Source organism: Mastomys coucha, unplaced genomic scaffold, assembly GCF_008632895.1.
Source record: "Mastomys coucha isolate ucsf_1 unplaced genomic scaffold, UCSF_Mcou_1 pScaffold15, whole genome shotgun sequence".
Classification (NCBI taxonomy): Eukaryota; Metazoa; Chordata; class Mammalia; order Rodentia; family Muridae; genus Mastomys; species Mastomys coucha.
The window spans coordinates 111,294,102-111,311,549 of NW_022196897.1; the positions used below are offsets into that span (position 1 = coordinate 111,294,102).

General features: G+C 44.2%; 1 protein-coding gene across 1 annotated transcript in view; it reads right to left on the bottom strand.

The window, feature by feature from the left end:
* The window catches only part of Shc4 (SHC adaptor protein 4), a 95,153-nt gene that overhangs the window by 66,600 nt on the left and 11,105 nt on the right, over positions 1-17,448 (bottom strand). Inside the window, exon 2 of the mRNA XM_031371753.1 lies at positions 415-485. Within this exon, the coding sequence (XP_031227613.1) occupies positions 415-485 (71 nt within the window). The remainder of the gene's footprint in view (positions 1-414; positions 486-17,448) is intronic.

The following is a 17,448-nucleotide window of genomic DNA, read 5'->3' on the forward strand; positions in this document are numbered from 1 at the left end:
TCCAGCATTACAAGGACTCTGGTTTCTTAAACCAAGCTACATGGAGTGACTCTGGGTAGAGGTTCACCCACATCATTGTACAAATCTTGCTTGGTCTTATTTTGTGCAACCTCATTGATGCTTTGGAGACACTTAATGCCTTATTTCTAGGCACACCTTTAAACACATTGGTACAAGGGGAAATGGTTATTTCTGTAGACTGAACCACGAACCACTTTGTAAGTCTTCATGTATAACACCAAATGCTTTCCCACACAGGTCTGAAGCTTCTGCATAAGGAGATAAAGCTAGCCATCAAGGTCAGTGAACATCCCTCCCTTCTAGCCACACGGGTGACTTTGCAGGTTTCATTAGAGACCTGCAGGAGACTTTAAACTTCAGCCCCTTAAAGGCCCTCCAGTTTTAATCTCTTACCTTGTAACTTGGGTTCTCATTCCAAAATCCAGTGACCTCATTGATTGCAGTACTTCAATGCAGCCCATGTACTAGAAAAAACAAACAAACAAACAAACAAACAAAGAAGTAGGTCACAGATACAGAAGCAGAACCTCTGAGCTGCACAGTGACTTCCTGGGCAACACCCACAGTTGACCCCAGAGAGCAGCTACATGTGCACATCGCCTGTGTCGGTATCTCTGACCACCAATGTGCACATACATCCCTTTGGCTATAAAATACACTAAATACAAACTCAAGTACTGGGAATGCAGACGATAGGAGTGATCCTGGGCTCAGAGGTTGGGAGTGTGAATCTGGGGTCTTCACATTGTGCATGGTGCAGACTCACATACTGGCCTTGCCACACTTCGTTTTTTTAAAAAACAATTTAAAAGCCCCAGCTAGTGACCCAACTTTTCCACATTGGTTTTGTCCTTGGTAAAAATGAAAATTCAATTAGAATTGCTGTGAGAGCTAAATTATTTCACATATGGAAAGCTTTTAGGACAATGCTTAGTAGGCATAACTGTACAAATGTCAGAGGAAGCAAAAAATAAACAGGAGACCAATAACACAGGACTCTCCCATCTCCTGAATGCCAGAACAAGCATATAATTGCACAAAAGACAGAATTTAGTAACATTAAGAAGGTCTTGTCATCTTTTGTAAGATCAACTGTAGTTAAAAGAAAAAAAGAAAAGAAAGAGAGAGATAGAGAGAGACAGAGAGAGAAAGAGAGACAAAGAGAGAAAAAGAGACAGAGAGAGAAAGAGAGACAGAGAGAGAGAAAGAGAGAAAGAGAGAGAGAGAGAGAGAGAGAGAGAGAGCAAAACAGGGCTTGGTAGGTTTAGCTTGCACAGGAAGCACTGGAAAAGGAATTGTGACTTCTAAAGCAAAGGGAGCCAAATCAGGGATGAGGGTAAAGAGCTTGAGTCAGTGTGAAGGTGGGTAACGGTAAGAGTGTGCAGTAGGATGCTCCCTGAGAGAGGGAAGTAACACTGGCCCACTCAGAGGAGAGATGGTACCAATGAGGAGGAGACAAGTAACATCACAGAAAGACCTAGACAGGACTCAGCAGTTTAATTTGCTACATAGAGTACATAGTAGAGTAAGTCAATGATAACTCAGCCACTTCCAGCCAGGGCACAGAGGAACCTGCTGTGTCATTAACACGACCAGGAGGGCCAGGAAAAGAAGGTTAGGAATTGCTTTGGTGCCCATTGACTGCAAGACATGAGTTGGAGAGCCAGAAAGTAACAGGCTGACAGCTGACAATGGAATTCAGTGTCCCCAAGAGGATAAAGCAAAAGGACAAAGCAAAGGGAGGGACAGAGTCACCGCTTCCTGAGCATCTCTGTAGGTGTGGCTGTGGGATCTTCAGAGCAGCCATTGACTCTGGGAGAGCGCTACACTGAAAACTGCCTTGGGACAGTGTGAGTGCCACATGGTGTGGATGAAAGGGCTCTCAGGTCCGCAAAGCTAGACACTTCCTGATTTGGTGTCCTTTGGAAGTCATCCAGCCTCCCTGGCTGATGGGAAGAGGAGGCAGCACTCCCCATAGCCTTTTTTTTTTTTGTAGTATTTCTGAGTGGAGTCTATAGATGTCTCAGCCCCAAATTGGCTTTGTGTTCAGCTACTGTTGTAAGTCTGGTGTGGGAGAGACATTCTCAGCCAGACCCCACTACTCATACTCCTCATTGGGTGTCTGATACTGACCCAAAAAACATCCTGTATACTTACTTCTTAACCCCTAAGGCACTATGGGGAAGTGAAATGTCTGGAGACAGGGACTGATGGAGACTTCTAGACTTACTAGAAATAGGAAGGTGGGTGGAGAATGCTGGGGTCCACACTCCACAATGAGGCCGATGGAAAGGCCTGCCTGAGAGTCCTCTTTGGCTGCTCTGACTACATGGCCCTCTCTGTACTCCTCACCCCAGAGCCTGACTCATCCACTCCATCTCCTACACAGCAGTCTGGGGAAGAATGGAATCTATACACAAGTCAGGGAGCAGGTCTGAGCCACACTTCCAGTTCTCCAGGATGCCCACTTGATGCTGAGGTGGGTTCCCTTCCCTGACAGTTATAAATCACTAACTCGAGATGATATGATACACTGATCTATCTGTGCATCCTAAAGATTCAACGGGTGCTACATTTTCATGCTCTGACACAGGGATTTATAGAAAGTAAAAAATATATTAATAGCTTACCCTCACTGCTTAAATCTCTTCACATCTATTACCAAAACAGAACCGCTCCTATCAATGCCTAGACCTTGGCTTCTCTTTGCTCACCTTACTGAGTGCCTCATCCCCACACTTTGGTACAATGCTAGCCCCCATCCTTGTCCTAAACTCTTCCCAGTGGCAGGGCTTCCCACTCGCCATTCGCCTTGACTAACTCATCTCTCCACTCTACAGGTCTGACCCTTGTTCGTCCTGCAGGCTTTAATTAACATGAGATGTCCTTAGGTCATCACCTGTTGCTCATGAGCACAGCTCTCGTTTGCCTCTTTCACAACACCATGTATCAGATTTATCTGTCAATTTGCTTGCTTATTTCCTTGGCTGTAAGCACTGTACAAAGATGGGGCCTGGGACTGTGTCCAGAACCCAAGAGTACTCAGCAAAGAAAGGAAGAAAAAAGAAAGAGAGAGAGAGAGAGACGAGAGAACACACCTGTTACTCTACACAAAGCATCTAGTGCTCCTCTGTATGAACCGTTAGTCATTTTACTTTTATTTTTTTCTATTGTGCCTTTAAAATGAGTAGAGAGAAATAGCAAAAGGAGAAGAAGGTTTGGCCAAATCTCTCCACCCTGTGCCAAAGCAAAACAGGAACATCAAAGTCTCATAAAAAAAAAAGACTTGGGTGCTGCCTTAGTTTTTTCTGTTGCTGTGATAAAGTGCTCTGGCCAAAGCAACTTAAGGGAGAAAGGTTCTATTTTGGCTCTCAGTTCAAAGTTACAGTCCATCATGGTGGGGAAGTCAAGGCAGCAGGAGTTTGAAGCACCTGATCATAGAACAGTCATACGCTAAAGAATGATAAACACTTGTGCTCAGCTTCCTTTGTCCAGCTTAGGCAACCCAGAATCCCAGCTAGGGGATGGGACTGCCCACAATAGGCAGGTCTTCCCACCTCAACACAATCAAGATAACTGCATCCGCTACCCAGACACGCCCAAGGGCTCATCTCCCAGGTGATTCTAGATTCTATGATGTTGTCGACACTATTCATCACAAGTAGAATAGGTCACAGGCTGGGGTGCTACCACTGACAGGTGTCTGGATCTTTTGGTAATATGCTCATGGGTAGTATATTTGTCTCATTTCAGTCCCTAGAGACAATCATCCCAGACAGGGAAAAGAGAGGGCCACCCCCAAGGTTTCCTTCTTAGTCACACACACTTTGGGTTATCACCTTCTACCTGTTTCCTTCTAGGGTAGGCCCCAGCATTGCTATGGGAACATCTTCCCTTCTGGTGAACCTCCACAGCAATACACAGTTAGCCATCAGTACTGGAGTGAAGACACTGTCTCACTCTGATAAGACACAAGGTTCTAAAGAAAAAGGAGTCATGCAGAGGTGGCTATCAGTGAGGACAATTCCCCTTCCAAGGCTGGAGTACATGTGGAAGAAGCCACAATATATTTCTGCCATGTCTAAAGCCCGAGTGGAGCTGGGGAGGGAGAAGTGCCTAAAAACAATGTCAGTTTCTTTGTTTAGAAACTTCTGAACCTCACAAGTAAAGATTTGCTGAATGGCAAGGCCTTTGGGAGATGTTTGTTAAGATAAACCAGAAATGACAATACCTCCCTTTGGTTTATTAAATACAGATGCACATAAGACCCACTTTCTGTTCCTAAAACAAGGGCAGCCTCCCAAAGAATGGGTTGGCTATCATTCTAGAGGCGAATCATCATTATCTCCATGGGAACAAACAAGACAACTGAAGCCTGTTCAGGACAGGTGCTTGGCTTTCTCTCATTGGTTCACTGAGGCTGAACCACAGTTTATTCTAGAGCGGTGGTTCTCAACCTGTGGGTCAAGACCATAACAATAGCAAAGTGACAGTTATGAAGTAGCAACAGAATAATTGTATGGTTGTGGGTCACCACAACATGAGGAGCTATATTAAAGGGTTGCAGTGTTAGGAAGGTTGAGAAGCATGCCTTTAGAGTCTCTGCGGCCTTATTGCTGGGACCTGGTATGGCCACTCTTGGCTCCTTTTCCTTTCTTTTGATCTCTCCAGATAAGTAATAGTGATGGGCCAGGGGCGATGATGGTGGCTGTAGACACTGGGGGATGCTTGGTCAATGAAGAGACAGTGAAGGTAATTCCATATTTTCCTGTATTTCCCCTTTTCTTCAGAGTTCTGGAGATGTGGTCCCTTTGCTGGGGCCTGGGAATCACTGAAGCATTAAGACTGTTTGTTTGTTTTTTTTTTAAAGTAAATCTATAGTATTAGAATAAAAACAACAACAATAAATAAACAGACTTAACATTTCACTTGTAGGGACCACAGCTTATTAACAAGATTTAAGGATCTTTGAACCAACAGAAAGATCCTTTCTGTGATGGTTAATGCTTGTCAACTTGACACAAACTAGTGTCACTTGGGAAAAGGAAGCCTCAATTGAGAAATTGTCTCCATTACATTAGCCCGTGGACATGTTGGGGGTACATTTTCTTGATAAGTGATTGATGTGGGAGGGTCCAGGAAGGTGGGTCTGGGTTATATAAGAAAGCAGGCTGAGCCGGGCAGTGGTGGCACACGCCTTTAATCCCAGCACTTGGGAGGCAGAGGCAGGCAGATTTCTGAGTTCGAGGCTAGCCTGGTCTTCAGAGTAAGTTCCAGGACAGCCAGGGATACACAGAGAAACCCTATCTTGAAAAACCAAAAAAAAAAAGAAAAAAGAAAAAGAAAAAGAAAAAAAAAGAAAAGAAAGAAAGAAAGCAGGCTGAGCAAGTTATGGGAGCAAGTCAGTAAGTCATGTTCCTGTACGGTTTCTGATTCAGTTCCTGCCTCCACACTCTTGCCTTGAGTTCTTGCCCTAGATTTCCTCAACAATAGACTCTAACCTGGAGGCCAAAGCAAACCCTTTCCTTCTCAGGTTGAGTTTGGCCATGGTGTTTAATCGCAGTAACAAATAATGTACAAGGACACCATCTTTACCATAAGCTGACCTTGGGCTCAGAGTAGGGAAGACTACTAGGCTCATGTGAGAGAAATGTAAGTGATAGGTCTGCAGTTGGTAAGTGTAAAATCAGACAGAGAAGAAAATACTTCGGAAAGAAACACCAAAGTCTGTCACCAAGTACCACACAATGAGGCTACCCTTGCAAGCAGATACCCAACCACAGTAGAGGCCACCACACCAGCAAGAAGACACTGAAGGAAAAAAAAAAAAAGCATCAATAAGGAGAGACATCCTTCCCTTTACGACCATGAGGCTGGCTGGCTGCACTTCCAGTCTAATCCTATGTGGAGGAGTGGGCATACCAAAGGCCTCTGGACTTGTGCAGAGTTGGTGAGAGAGTTCAGGTGCCCTTTCCACTACACTGATGAAGGAGCCATCAACTGCTTCCTCCCTGATCACATCTCCATTCTTGCTTCCCTGTGAACCCTCTCTTTCCTTGGCTTTTGTGAGAACTTGTTCCTCTGCATAAACATCTTTCTCTTTGGACCGCCTCAGTCTCCTTTGTTGGTTTCGTTCCATGCCATCTGTACTTTCTCTAAACAATGACTCTTGCCCTTCTCAGCCCATACAAATGTTTTCCGGCCCCATTAGAATCACTAGGGAAGTGTTTAAAAATGTCTGAGCTGAACCGGTGAGATAGCTCAGTGGTAGGAGCTCCTGCCGGCAAGCCTGACAGTCTGGGTTCGAAATCACTCCAGAAAAGATATGACCAATAAGAATATGGGAAGTTATCAGCATGGTTCATCAGTTAGAGAAATGCAAACCAAATCACTTCATACCTTCAGGAGGCATAATTAGAAAAAACAAACAAGCAAAATACAGATGGGTAGAAATTACAACTACCACACACTACTGAAATGTAAAATGACGTAACCATGAGGGGACACAGCTAAGCCCTGCTTCAAGAAAAGTAGAGAGAATTATTGTACGAATCAGCATTCTTGCCCCTAGAGGAGACTCAGAAAAAAAACAAAAACACACAGCAGCATAAAGAATGCACACAACCATTCATCAAAGCTCTATACTTATGAGCACCAAACTAGAAGTGTTCCACTGTCCATTAACTGTGTGTGAAGAAAGCACTTACAACTAAACCCCAAATGGTGCCTGACAATGACAAACATGAGGTGTGGAAGCATGTTATAGCATAAAGAAACTCTGAAAACACTAATCTGAGGGTGAAAAGCAAGAATCCATATTGTATGATTTCATTTGTACAAAATAACCCAGACTGCTGTGATCCCCTGTCCCCTCCACCCTCCTCCCTCTTCTCTTTCTCTTCGTGCACCTATTACTAAAAACTACCATACATTGGTCCATTTTCTATCTCCTGCACCAGAAGGTTAGCAGCTAGGATATAGAGCTGGAAAGGTTAGGGGACAGGTGTGATTTCTCTCAGAGCTGATAACTATGTTTTCCAGTTAGTTATGGTTGTCCAACTGTAAGAATCTACAAAAATAAAGCCCAATGAAATGCAGATTTGGAGAAAATAATCTGTATGGCATGTGAACTACATCCCAGTAAAGCAATGGCCCAGAGGCTGTGACAGTTAAGGAGTGAAGCGAGCAATATCCGCAGGCAGTACAGGATCTGGAATAAACTGCTCAGGTATGAGTGGCTGACTAATGAATAAATGAACCCAGAATCAGAAGTTATTATAGCCTCAAACATTACCCAATACTCTGGAGGCAGTGTCCTCTGCTTACCCTTTGGGGTCCCTGAGAATGTTGGTCACACCTCTATGTGGCACTGATCCAATGAGGCTGAACTTTGTTTCAGTGTCTAAGCCTCATCTGCCCTACAGGCTTCTCAAGGAAGGGCTGTAGGGGGGTAGGGCAGGGGAGTGTGTCTTAGTCATCATTTGCCTTGCACCTCTGACAGTGCAATACATGATTTATTTCAAGAAATGGTGTTCAGGAAGTCTCAAAATAGCCTGTATCCTGGCTGGACCACTTAAAATATGTTCATTCTTAAAGGAATGTGGTGTCTGTTAAAGGAACCCTGGAACTAGGTTGCCTGAAGTTCTCCTGATGACTTTGATTTGAAAGGTGGGTCTTTTGGAAATAGATGGGGAAGTCCTTTTTGTAGACTGGGAAGATAGATGAGCCACTCAAAATACAACCCCGGGAAGATGCCTGGTATTGACAAGCACTCCCTCTCTTTGGAGTGATGTAATGTCTAGGAAAGTGGGAAGTCACTGTTTTCCCTCCATTCTCTTAAGCATGAACTGAAAACTCCTTTTTCCATACCAAGGTCAAAGCTGGTGTGGAAAACCTGGACTTCTACACTTGTTTACAAACAGGGACTTGGCAAACCAGGAATTTCAGCCATCTGGAGTTCTTGGTGCTCACAAAAATGGAGCCTTCTAAAAGCATTGTACCTTCTGTTGTTCTACAAAGAGGGAGCTCTGTGCCCAGGGAGAGAGCCCAAGCCGAATGGGAGGAGTGGGGCTGGAAAGGCCTATTATTCTGGGACCAGATCACTGTCCATTTCCCTCCCCAGTGAGCAGACTCCTTCACTCAGAGACTTCGCTCCTTCACTGTTTCCACTCCACATCCATTGCTGACTTACCTAAAGTAAGGCTGGGGACATCTAAAGTATAATTTCCTGAAGATATTTTAGATATAGTGAGGCTTTAAGTTAACTCAAAAGAGTTCCTCTTTGACAGAGGGCCACCTAGGATCTCAGAAATAAAATAACTTTGGAGCAAAAAACAGAATATACAATAAAAATTATGGTCTTTTTGTCACCTTAAAACGACTAATATACTGGGAAATGAGTTGCCTATGATTGTACATAGAAGCCTTCTAATTTGAAAAAGGCACAGGTCATCAGTGGGCAAAGCAAGTATGTTGATCATTTTTTCCCTCATTCCAACCATCCTACTCCCATTGAAAATCCCTTACACATGAGAAATGTTTTGAACCGAGGGAGGTTTCATCTCTGCCTACAGACCAGAACACAGACAAAACCATCCAGACTGAGGCCATCCCTGAGGCAAATACCACCATGGGAACACTTTCAGGGCTATGACCTTCTCTAGGAACAACATTGAAGCCACAAGTAGTTCTTTCTGTTACTGCATGTAACGCCCTGTGTTACCATGTGCTTTGGTACAAACAGGGATGTGCTCCATCTAGTCTCAAGAGTACCGGATGAAACTGGGGCAGGACCTACAGAAGAGGACAATCTCTTTTGACAGCTGCAAAACCTGATTGTCAGAAGCTTGACGCTCTGCTCAGGCATCATGGGGCTGGTTAATGTAGAGCTTACATCTTCTGATGTTTGAAGCTGTCTATATTATGATACCATCCAGCACCAAAGAAGTTTACCATATAGGAGAGATGCTGCCCTAGATTTATGCAAAAGTACAAGACAGACACATGCAACTATGTGCTGGGCACTACTTTAAACTCAAGGTTATGACAACTTATCCATAAGACATCTACTAATAACAGTTCTTTTGGGGGTCCTGGATTAGATAGAGGCTTCCTCACCATGACTACCCTCTTAAAATCTGTCATGTACCAAAGTAGATATAATATAGGGACATATTTAAAATGAGAATGAATCCAGGACCCAAAACATCTATAGATGCAAGGTACTGCATCACGTTCTCCTCCACCTGTCCATCCAATAGACCCCAAACTAGAATATTAGCTCTGTCCCACCATGTCATCCTTTTTACTGAATTGTGGTGTGGCAACATGGCCCTGGCCAGATGCTGATGTGAGCTGATGTCAGCCCCATGTTCTTGGACTCCCCAGACTCTAGAAACACATACACATAACTTTCTTGTTCTTTATAAACTGTCCTGTCTTTAATATTATGTTATAGTGTACCAGCCCTGTCAGAAATGAGGCTATTCTGAGACACTTGTCCTTCTCCCTTTGGTGATCAGATAACTGAATCAATGAACTTCAAGAAGTAGACTTTTCTCAAGAATCTCATGCTGTGAGAAGGAAAACACTGAAGCTTGGTGTCTGTCAAAAGAGGAACTTGTCTCCCAGGAAGAGATTTCCTGAAGTTCCAACAAGTTCTCAGAGTACTTTTCAAGAAAGGACTGGAGATGTGTCAAGGATGATCAATGGTAGAGAGCAGCACATCTGGGTCTGCTTGGTTGTATAGACTTCTTGCTACCCACCTACACATAAACCAAGACTCTGAAGATGGGCTCTGGACCCTCTTTATTCATATTTTTACCAATGTGGCCAAATTGAATGCATCCAGTTGCTGAGTTTCCCACTATTGCTTTGTCTCCTTAGTTGTCCTTGAGGACAGGCTACAGCTAGGTTGAGACCATTGCTGGTACCCAGGCTCTAACTCTAACAACTGTGGTAACAACATTATCAGAATATGAATTTAACCACCAAAGATCATTTCCACCTTACCCAGTTACCCTTTGTGTTCCAAGAAAGCAGGGATTACAACAGACAAAGGTGAATTCTCTCTGACAAAAATTCTCATGCCAGTCTTAGTAGAGTCCCCAGGCCTTGTATCTTTTATTCAATGGTTTTGATTTTGTGATTACAATTCAAAAGTTGCAACTAATACCCTAAAGCAAGTCTTTGTGGCATTGTGCCCAAGTCCAGCTATTTAGAGATTTTTATCAATGTGGAAAGGCCTAATCCAAAGAGACCACAGGTGCTGCTGTCTCTGTTGTTCTGGGAGAAAGTCTTCAGCCTTCTGCGACTGAATGCTCCTAATGCAAATGTGAACTGAGATCCTGGCCTGCAGTACTGCCCTGCCGAGGTTTACTTTGCCATATCAGTTGACTGCTTTCTCCTGGCTCTCTCCTGACAGAGGCAGGGAATCCCCGGGTGTGTCAAAGAATTGATACATTCAGAGGAGAAACGGCTTTAAAAGTGCTCATTTAAGGGGACCCAGTTACAACTGAATAATTGATGGCAGCAGCTGCTAAATCAGAGGCCAGTGGTTAGAAAAGCAGGCCTTTCTTACTCCCCTAAGACTCTCCTTCCTCCAGACCTAGGCTCCCTTCTGCCTCCATTTTCATGTTTCCGCTTCCTCCACTGCTTTCTTTTAAATAAGTGGGAGTCCTTAGTGCCCACCCAAAAGCATTTCTAACCTTCCCCTCCCCGGAGCGTGGATTTTTACTCGGTTAGCCTCTTCGAGGTTGGACACAGCTCCGCATCTGGTGGATGACATCACACGACAGTGACCTGTCCAGTTTCCTTCCTCTGACAATGCCGATGAGTGAGCAGAGTGCAGAACAGAGACTCAGCAGGTACACAGCAGGAGAAAGAAATACCGAGACAACACCCACTGTTCTGCTAATGTAGAACAGGCCATGATTGGCCCTATCAGGGTCAGCCCGAGAAAGAAGTGAGAGTGTCACACACAGTCTTAAGAGTGTGTGCTTCAAAACTCAGACAGGCTTAGGGCTGACCTGAGCTTTGCATGTACTAGCTATTCAATTCTGTGACTCATGTATTTGACCTATAGAGTGGTCTCTGTGTTGGGATGGCAGGGTTCTGCTCAGACATCTTCCATTCCACCTGCTTAGCTTGGAGAGCGGATAAAAAGGCCCCAATTCCTTCGAAGGGACGTCAAGCAAGAGCTCCTTCTACGGGGGACATTATAACTGCAGGATTAGCTAATCCTGGGGAGCCAGGGAAGATTTCTCAGAGAAAGGAAAGTTGGGAATGAGGTGTGGGGGTGGGATATTGTCAGGAAAGAAAGGCAAGCCACGAAGGTTGAAAGAGGAGTTCCCAGACAGTGGGCACAACTAAGAGCAAAAGAAAGGGGGGCTCCACAACACCAAGTACTGCAGTGAGAGACTCAAGTCTGCAGACATGTCAGGGGGTATCCACAGAGATTATACTACCCTCAGTTCCTAGTGAGCTGTCTGAGGCAGTCTTGGAGTGTGAACCGTGAGTCTTCTGAAGTCTTTTATTCTCAGAACCCAGAACAGTGTGGGACCACAGCGGGTTTTCTGAACATATGTTCAAGGTTTGATTATATTTGCCAAATTTCAGTCGACCCTCGATTAAATGTGATACCAATTTCTCCTCATCCTTCTGTTAGACTCCAAGCTCCGTTTCCTTCCAACCCACGTCTTAGGCCCAAATAAATAAAAGCTAAAAATACAGCAAAGGTCATGAATCGTAAATGAGATGGAAAAGCAGTGACTCACAGAAGTTAATCTGCTCCCCAGGAGAGTCCTGCTGGATGTCCTTTGCTCTGAAAGGTGAGGCAAGAAGCCAGCACCACATTCTTCAAGATGCCCAGTGTGATTCTCAGGCCTGCTACCAGGACTCGAAGCTTGCCAAGCCCAGATGCAAAGGGCTGGCACCTTGTGCGGCCCGTGATAGAGGCAGGCCCAGAGGCAGGTGCCAACAAGGACGCTAAAGGGTGCAGACAAAGAAATGGGGTGACTATTGTCCGAGTGGTCCAGCATGTCCATCATGTTAATTTTCCTTTTTGTTTCTTTTGGCTGTGGCCTCAATACTGTTGTTTCTGTAGCCAGGGCAACACCATAACTCAGTTAATCATTCCAATAGCTTAATGAATGACCTAGCAATTATATTCTGTATACTTGTTTAATTAAATTGGGATGTGATAAACCTAATTATGATGTATGTGTATGATCTCTCCTGGCAACCTATAATCCACTTAAAGTGGAACATCTTTTTATATGACATTATTTCTCAATTCTGAGTCCTTGAAAAAATTAATTATGTCCTCTATCCTCGAATCTGACTCAGCCTTGAGAAGCAAGGGCTTAGGGTATGTGTTTGCATTGAACGATGCTATAAAAAAACAAAATCAAAACAACAATAGCAACAAAACCTGTGTGCTCACAAAGGAACATCTGACAGTGCTTGCTTGAGGAAAAGGGGCACCTGGAGTGCCAGCAACCTCCTCCAGCTCTTCCATTCCCCTTTCTTACCAAGAAGTGTCTGTACCCTTGGCCTTCCACCTCTAAAATATTCCTCCTGCCATGCATTCATATTGAACCCTGCTATCAGTAAAAATCTGAATCCTTGGCTCTCAGTAGAGACAGCTCAATTACACTCTTGCCTGGTGGTGGATATTTTTAGTCCCAGCACTCATGAGTTCCAGGCCAGCCTTCTTCACACAGAGACTACCTCAAAACAAAACAAAATAAAACAAATGAACAACAATGACAACAACAAAATCACATCAAAACAACAACAACAACAACAACAAAAAACCCTGTGGCTGCCACATAGTTAAGTGTCACAAAAGGGACAATTGGGAGAAGCCAAATCATTTCTCTGTTGCTGGGTTTAGCAACAGAGATATGGTGTCTCCAGCTGAGCACGAAGATCCTGATGCTTCCTGATGCTTCACTTTCCCATGCCCCATGAGCTTCAAGAACCACGTTCAATTACAAGAGCTGTCTACCCTCCAAGTTCAAGCCCTGAAGCCCTGCCACAGATGGCTGGCCTCACGAAGCTGAGATCACGCCTTCTGCTAGTAGGTCTCCTACAGGGCCCCAGGGCCTCAGGGCCCCAACCTGCTTAATGACACTCCTTTTCAGGGACACTTGAGTATGTGGCAGCCACAGGTTTGTTTTTTTTTTGTTGTTTTTTGTTTTGTTCTGTTTTGACTTGATTTTGTTTTTGTTATTGCTGATGGGTTTTTGTTTCGTTTTGAGACAGAGTCTCTGTGTCTTCAGCTTCGATGATTTCTCTGAAAGAGAAACAGCCAGCAGGCCCTCACTGAGCTGCATCCCAGGTGCTCACCATCCACCCTTGTATTTCCTTTTAGACGAGAGACAGACGTTCCTAGTGGAATCTGATTCTGCTGGTAGGCTGAAGGGAAGGAAGCCCAGGCATGGAGGAAGCTCAGAGATCATCCATTCCGACTCTTTCCCAAAACAATCATAGTGCACATATGCAAAGTGGGGGCAGAGAAAAGCTCCCTAAGACATGAGGATTTTGTTTTGTTTTGTTTTATTTTTGAGGAATCTGTATTTCAGTGAAATAAAAGATAAGGGTAGTATATAGACTGGAGCATGCACAGCGGCAACACTGACAGTAACTGGAAAGAGGAGAGACTATGGTACGTTCACATCCCTGAGGGAGTTGGGGGGGGGGGCAGGTGGAAACATTCACAAAGCTTGCAAGGCTGAATTCAGAGAAATCATCTTTAATAATGAGTCAGATCTAAGTTCCTGGATCAAACAGCTTTCAGAGTGGGAAACGACATCCGCTGTGTCTGTATGTCTGCATAGCACTAGGAGAATCTCACATCTTCTTATGAGCACGACTGAGCCTCTGGGTGTGTAAGTCCCAAAGCTGCTGTGGAGTATGGCACCAGGCTTTCAACAGAGGGCTTGGCAAAAAGAAGCTAGAAGCCAGGTTTGCTAACCTGAGTTCAGTCTCTAGGAGGACCCCCATGATAGAAGGAGAAAGCTGATTTTCCTCTAACACACCGGCCAAAGTGCATGAGTGCACACACACACATATACACATGCACTCACACTAAATAAACAAACACATGTGATTTAAAATAAATAAGCAAGAGCCCCACTTCAAAGCAGGAAGTGACCTGAAAATGTCACCATCCTCGGGCTCCAAGGAACTTTGTCCAGTTGTTCACGTACTACGCACATAGAGCGCCCAACAAGTCTACCCAATGACTGTGATTCAGACATAAATAATGCCCTCTATGAGATAGGTACCTTCAGAATGAATCTCAAGTAGGACCTTAGATTCAATTGACATTTTTTTGGCTAGTACTCCTTAGAGGGAGGAAAAAAAAAAAACAGCAATTTTTAGCTGAGGAGAAAGAATACAAGGAAATTCTCTGTTTTCTCTTAGTTCGTTGGCTATAATTGTTTTTGTTTACTTGCTTTGTTTGTTTGTTGTTTAGTGATTTCTGTTTGTGTTTTGTTTGTTTGTTTGTTTATTGTCCTTTTTGAGACAGAGTCACTATATAGCCATGGTTGACCTACATGGAGCTTCCTAGGTAGACCAGGCTGGCCTTGACTCACAAAGATCCACCTGCCTCTGCCTTCAAGTGCTGGGATTAAAGTGTCGCTACTTCCCATCTCTGTAAAAGCCCCTTAGGGTGAGGTGGACCCTTAGTGTTCCTGGTTAAGACACTGAGGAATACATTTGTAGAGATGGAATTCAGTGTAAGTAATCAATAGCACAGATGTGCGATAGCTAATCTTCAGTGACAGTTTGTGATATCACCCAGGAGATATGTCCTGGGCTTGTCTGTGAGGCTGTTTGCAAAGAGCTTAACTGCGGGGGTGCCCACCTGCAACTCAGGCAACAGCACTCCAGGGGCTGGCGGCCAGGACTCAATACAAAAGCCGAAAAAGGAAGGGAACTGGGCCCATCTGCTTCCTAACCTTGGACACAGTGTGACCAGGGCTTCCTGCCCCTTCCACTCTGCCTCCTGCCACGATGGACCATACTCCTTTTTTAACGGTAGGCTCAAGTAAATCCTACTTCTCTTAAGTCACTTATGTGGAGCATTTTGTCATAGCAATGAAAAGAATAAGTACAACAAAAGAAATGATCAATGTTCAACCCCAAGGCACGAGCACATCAGGGAGTCTTACAGGATAAAGAGCTCATCTTGAACTTGGCTCCCGTGGAAGTCACCTACACCCCAAACCTATAGCTAGGACCCCCGATGGGAACCATGAGAAGTAGGGGACAGCCTGCTGGTTGTAAGCCAGGCATTCCTTTAACCTCCAAAGATGGCTCGCTCACAGAATCATTTCCTCTAACATTCTTCTGAAATATCCTGTCTTCCAGAAAGTCCTCTGATCCTCTGACTGAAGAATTGAGCCAGACAGGTCAGCATGACTAAGAGATGACCCTTGCTGGCAATCTTTCTGCGTGGTTGGTAAGAGCATCAGAAATCTATCTGCTTAGCAAATTTTCAGTATCCAATACGAAATTACTAACTTTAGCCCTGTGCTGACTGCTAGAGCTCTAGACCTAACGATCATGCTGATCCCCAAGTTTGTATCCTTTGACCTATACCTCCCCATCTCCATCCTTCCTCACTCAGATACCCACTGTTCTACTCCTCACTTCTGTGTTTTCAGTGTGTGTGTGTGTGTGTGTGTGTGTGTGTGTGTGTGTTGCTAGTGATCAGACCTAGGGCTTTGTGCCTACTAAGCAAGCACTCCACCGTTGCACTGGATACACAGCTCTATATTCAACACTTTTTTGAATTCCACATAAAAATTAGTGTACCCCAATGTACCCATATGTATCCAGCTTTAAAATAGCCATTTTCCAGCTTCCTCTCTTGAAACCATGGAGACAAATGCAGGAGGATGTCAATTACTTAAAAGGGGCTAACTCAGCCAGAAGGTGGGACATTTTCCTTCACCCTTTTTTTTTGTCTATGAGTGTGTGTGTGTGTGTGTGTGTGTGTGTGTGTGTGTGTGTGTGTAGGGGGCTCCAGCATTGATGTCACAACCTTGAGAGCCCATGGATGGGAGCCATGTTAAGGATGGCCAAACAGAAAATAGAAGCCTGAGCTGGGGACTTTGGGGCACCCTTATCACCCTGATCTGACCACCTGCAAACATTTTCTAACAAAGCAAATGAGGAAAGCCTCTGTCTTCGTGCTGTCCACCACGCTCTTGGCCTCACTGGTAATGATGCCTCTTAGTCTGTGCTCTGCAGGAAGTAGAGGAAGGTCCTGGCTCCTCTTAGTCCCCCTTTTCCAGAGAGTTCTCTAAAGAGCTTTCTCACTAGAGGCTTGACAGTTCTTAAAAGGCAGGATTAACTTTTATAATGTCTGTTCCATGAAAGGAGAGTCTTTCTAGGATAGGACTGGATAGCCCAGACCTACAAGCCTTACCCTAAGCTTGGTGAATACAACACCCTCCCAGCCACCTTTGACATTCCAGAGAGACACGACAATGAAAAACTCAGAGTAGACAAAAAAATACTAACAGAAAAAGCTTTTCCTAATGTCCTTGTCACCCTCAAATGAGACAACACCTCTTTCATTAGCAGCCCGAGGCCTGTGTCTACAGCTGGAGTGTTGGGGGGGTCAAAGATGAGCTAACATACATCCACACAATGGGGTAAAGCAGCTTGGGTTTTGAAAAGCAAATTGGGTTTTGCTAAAGTTTTTTTTTTTTTTTTTTGGACATACATTTTAGGACTGACCATTTGAGATTGGATAACCATTTAGGGTGCTCATCTCTGGAGGAGACTACTTCTTCACTAGATGTTGCAGGATATTTGGTCACACTATGAACCGGAAGATTGTGTTATTTACTGGAAAAGCATGTTTTTAATTGTGATGTGGCTCAGCCTTAGCACACACCTTTAATCAAAGAGTTTTCTGCTTGAATATTGAAAACAGGATTAAATAAAGTCAACTGTAGGTCAAGAGGCGGAGCAAGCAACCAGTTAACAGGAAGTGAACATAAGATTATTTAAAAAAAAACATAAAGAGTAAGAGGGAGTCAGAAGGATGATAGAGAGACACACAGGAAGTAGAAGGGAGGGATGTTCACTTTGAAGGAGGTTTTTTGAGAACATGTGAGAGGCATTCCAGGTGGGTGGGACATCATCTGAAGAGGAAGGTCAGCTGGGTGCTTTCTCTGCCTCTCTGAGCTAGCAGGCTTTCACCTAGCATCTGGCTTCCAAGTCTTCATTGGTAAAAAAATCAAATGATTGATATTTTGGCCTTAAAAAAAAAAACACAAAAATCAAAAATCAACAACTAGAGGGTATTACTAATTACTAACACTGTCCACCTAAGGAAGGTATTTTCTCCAAATGACAAAAGCTTGAGTGTAGCTGGTCTTTGCTACTTTATGGTTTCACCCC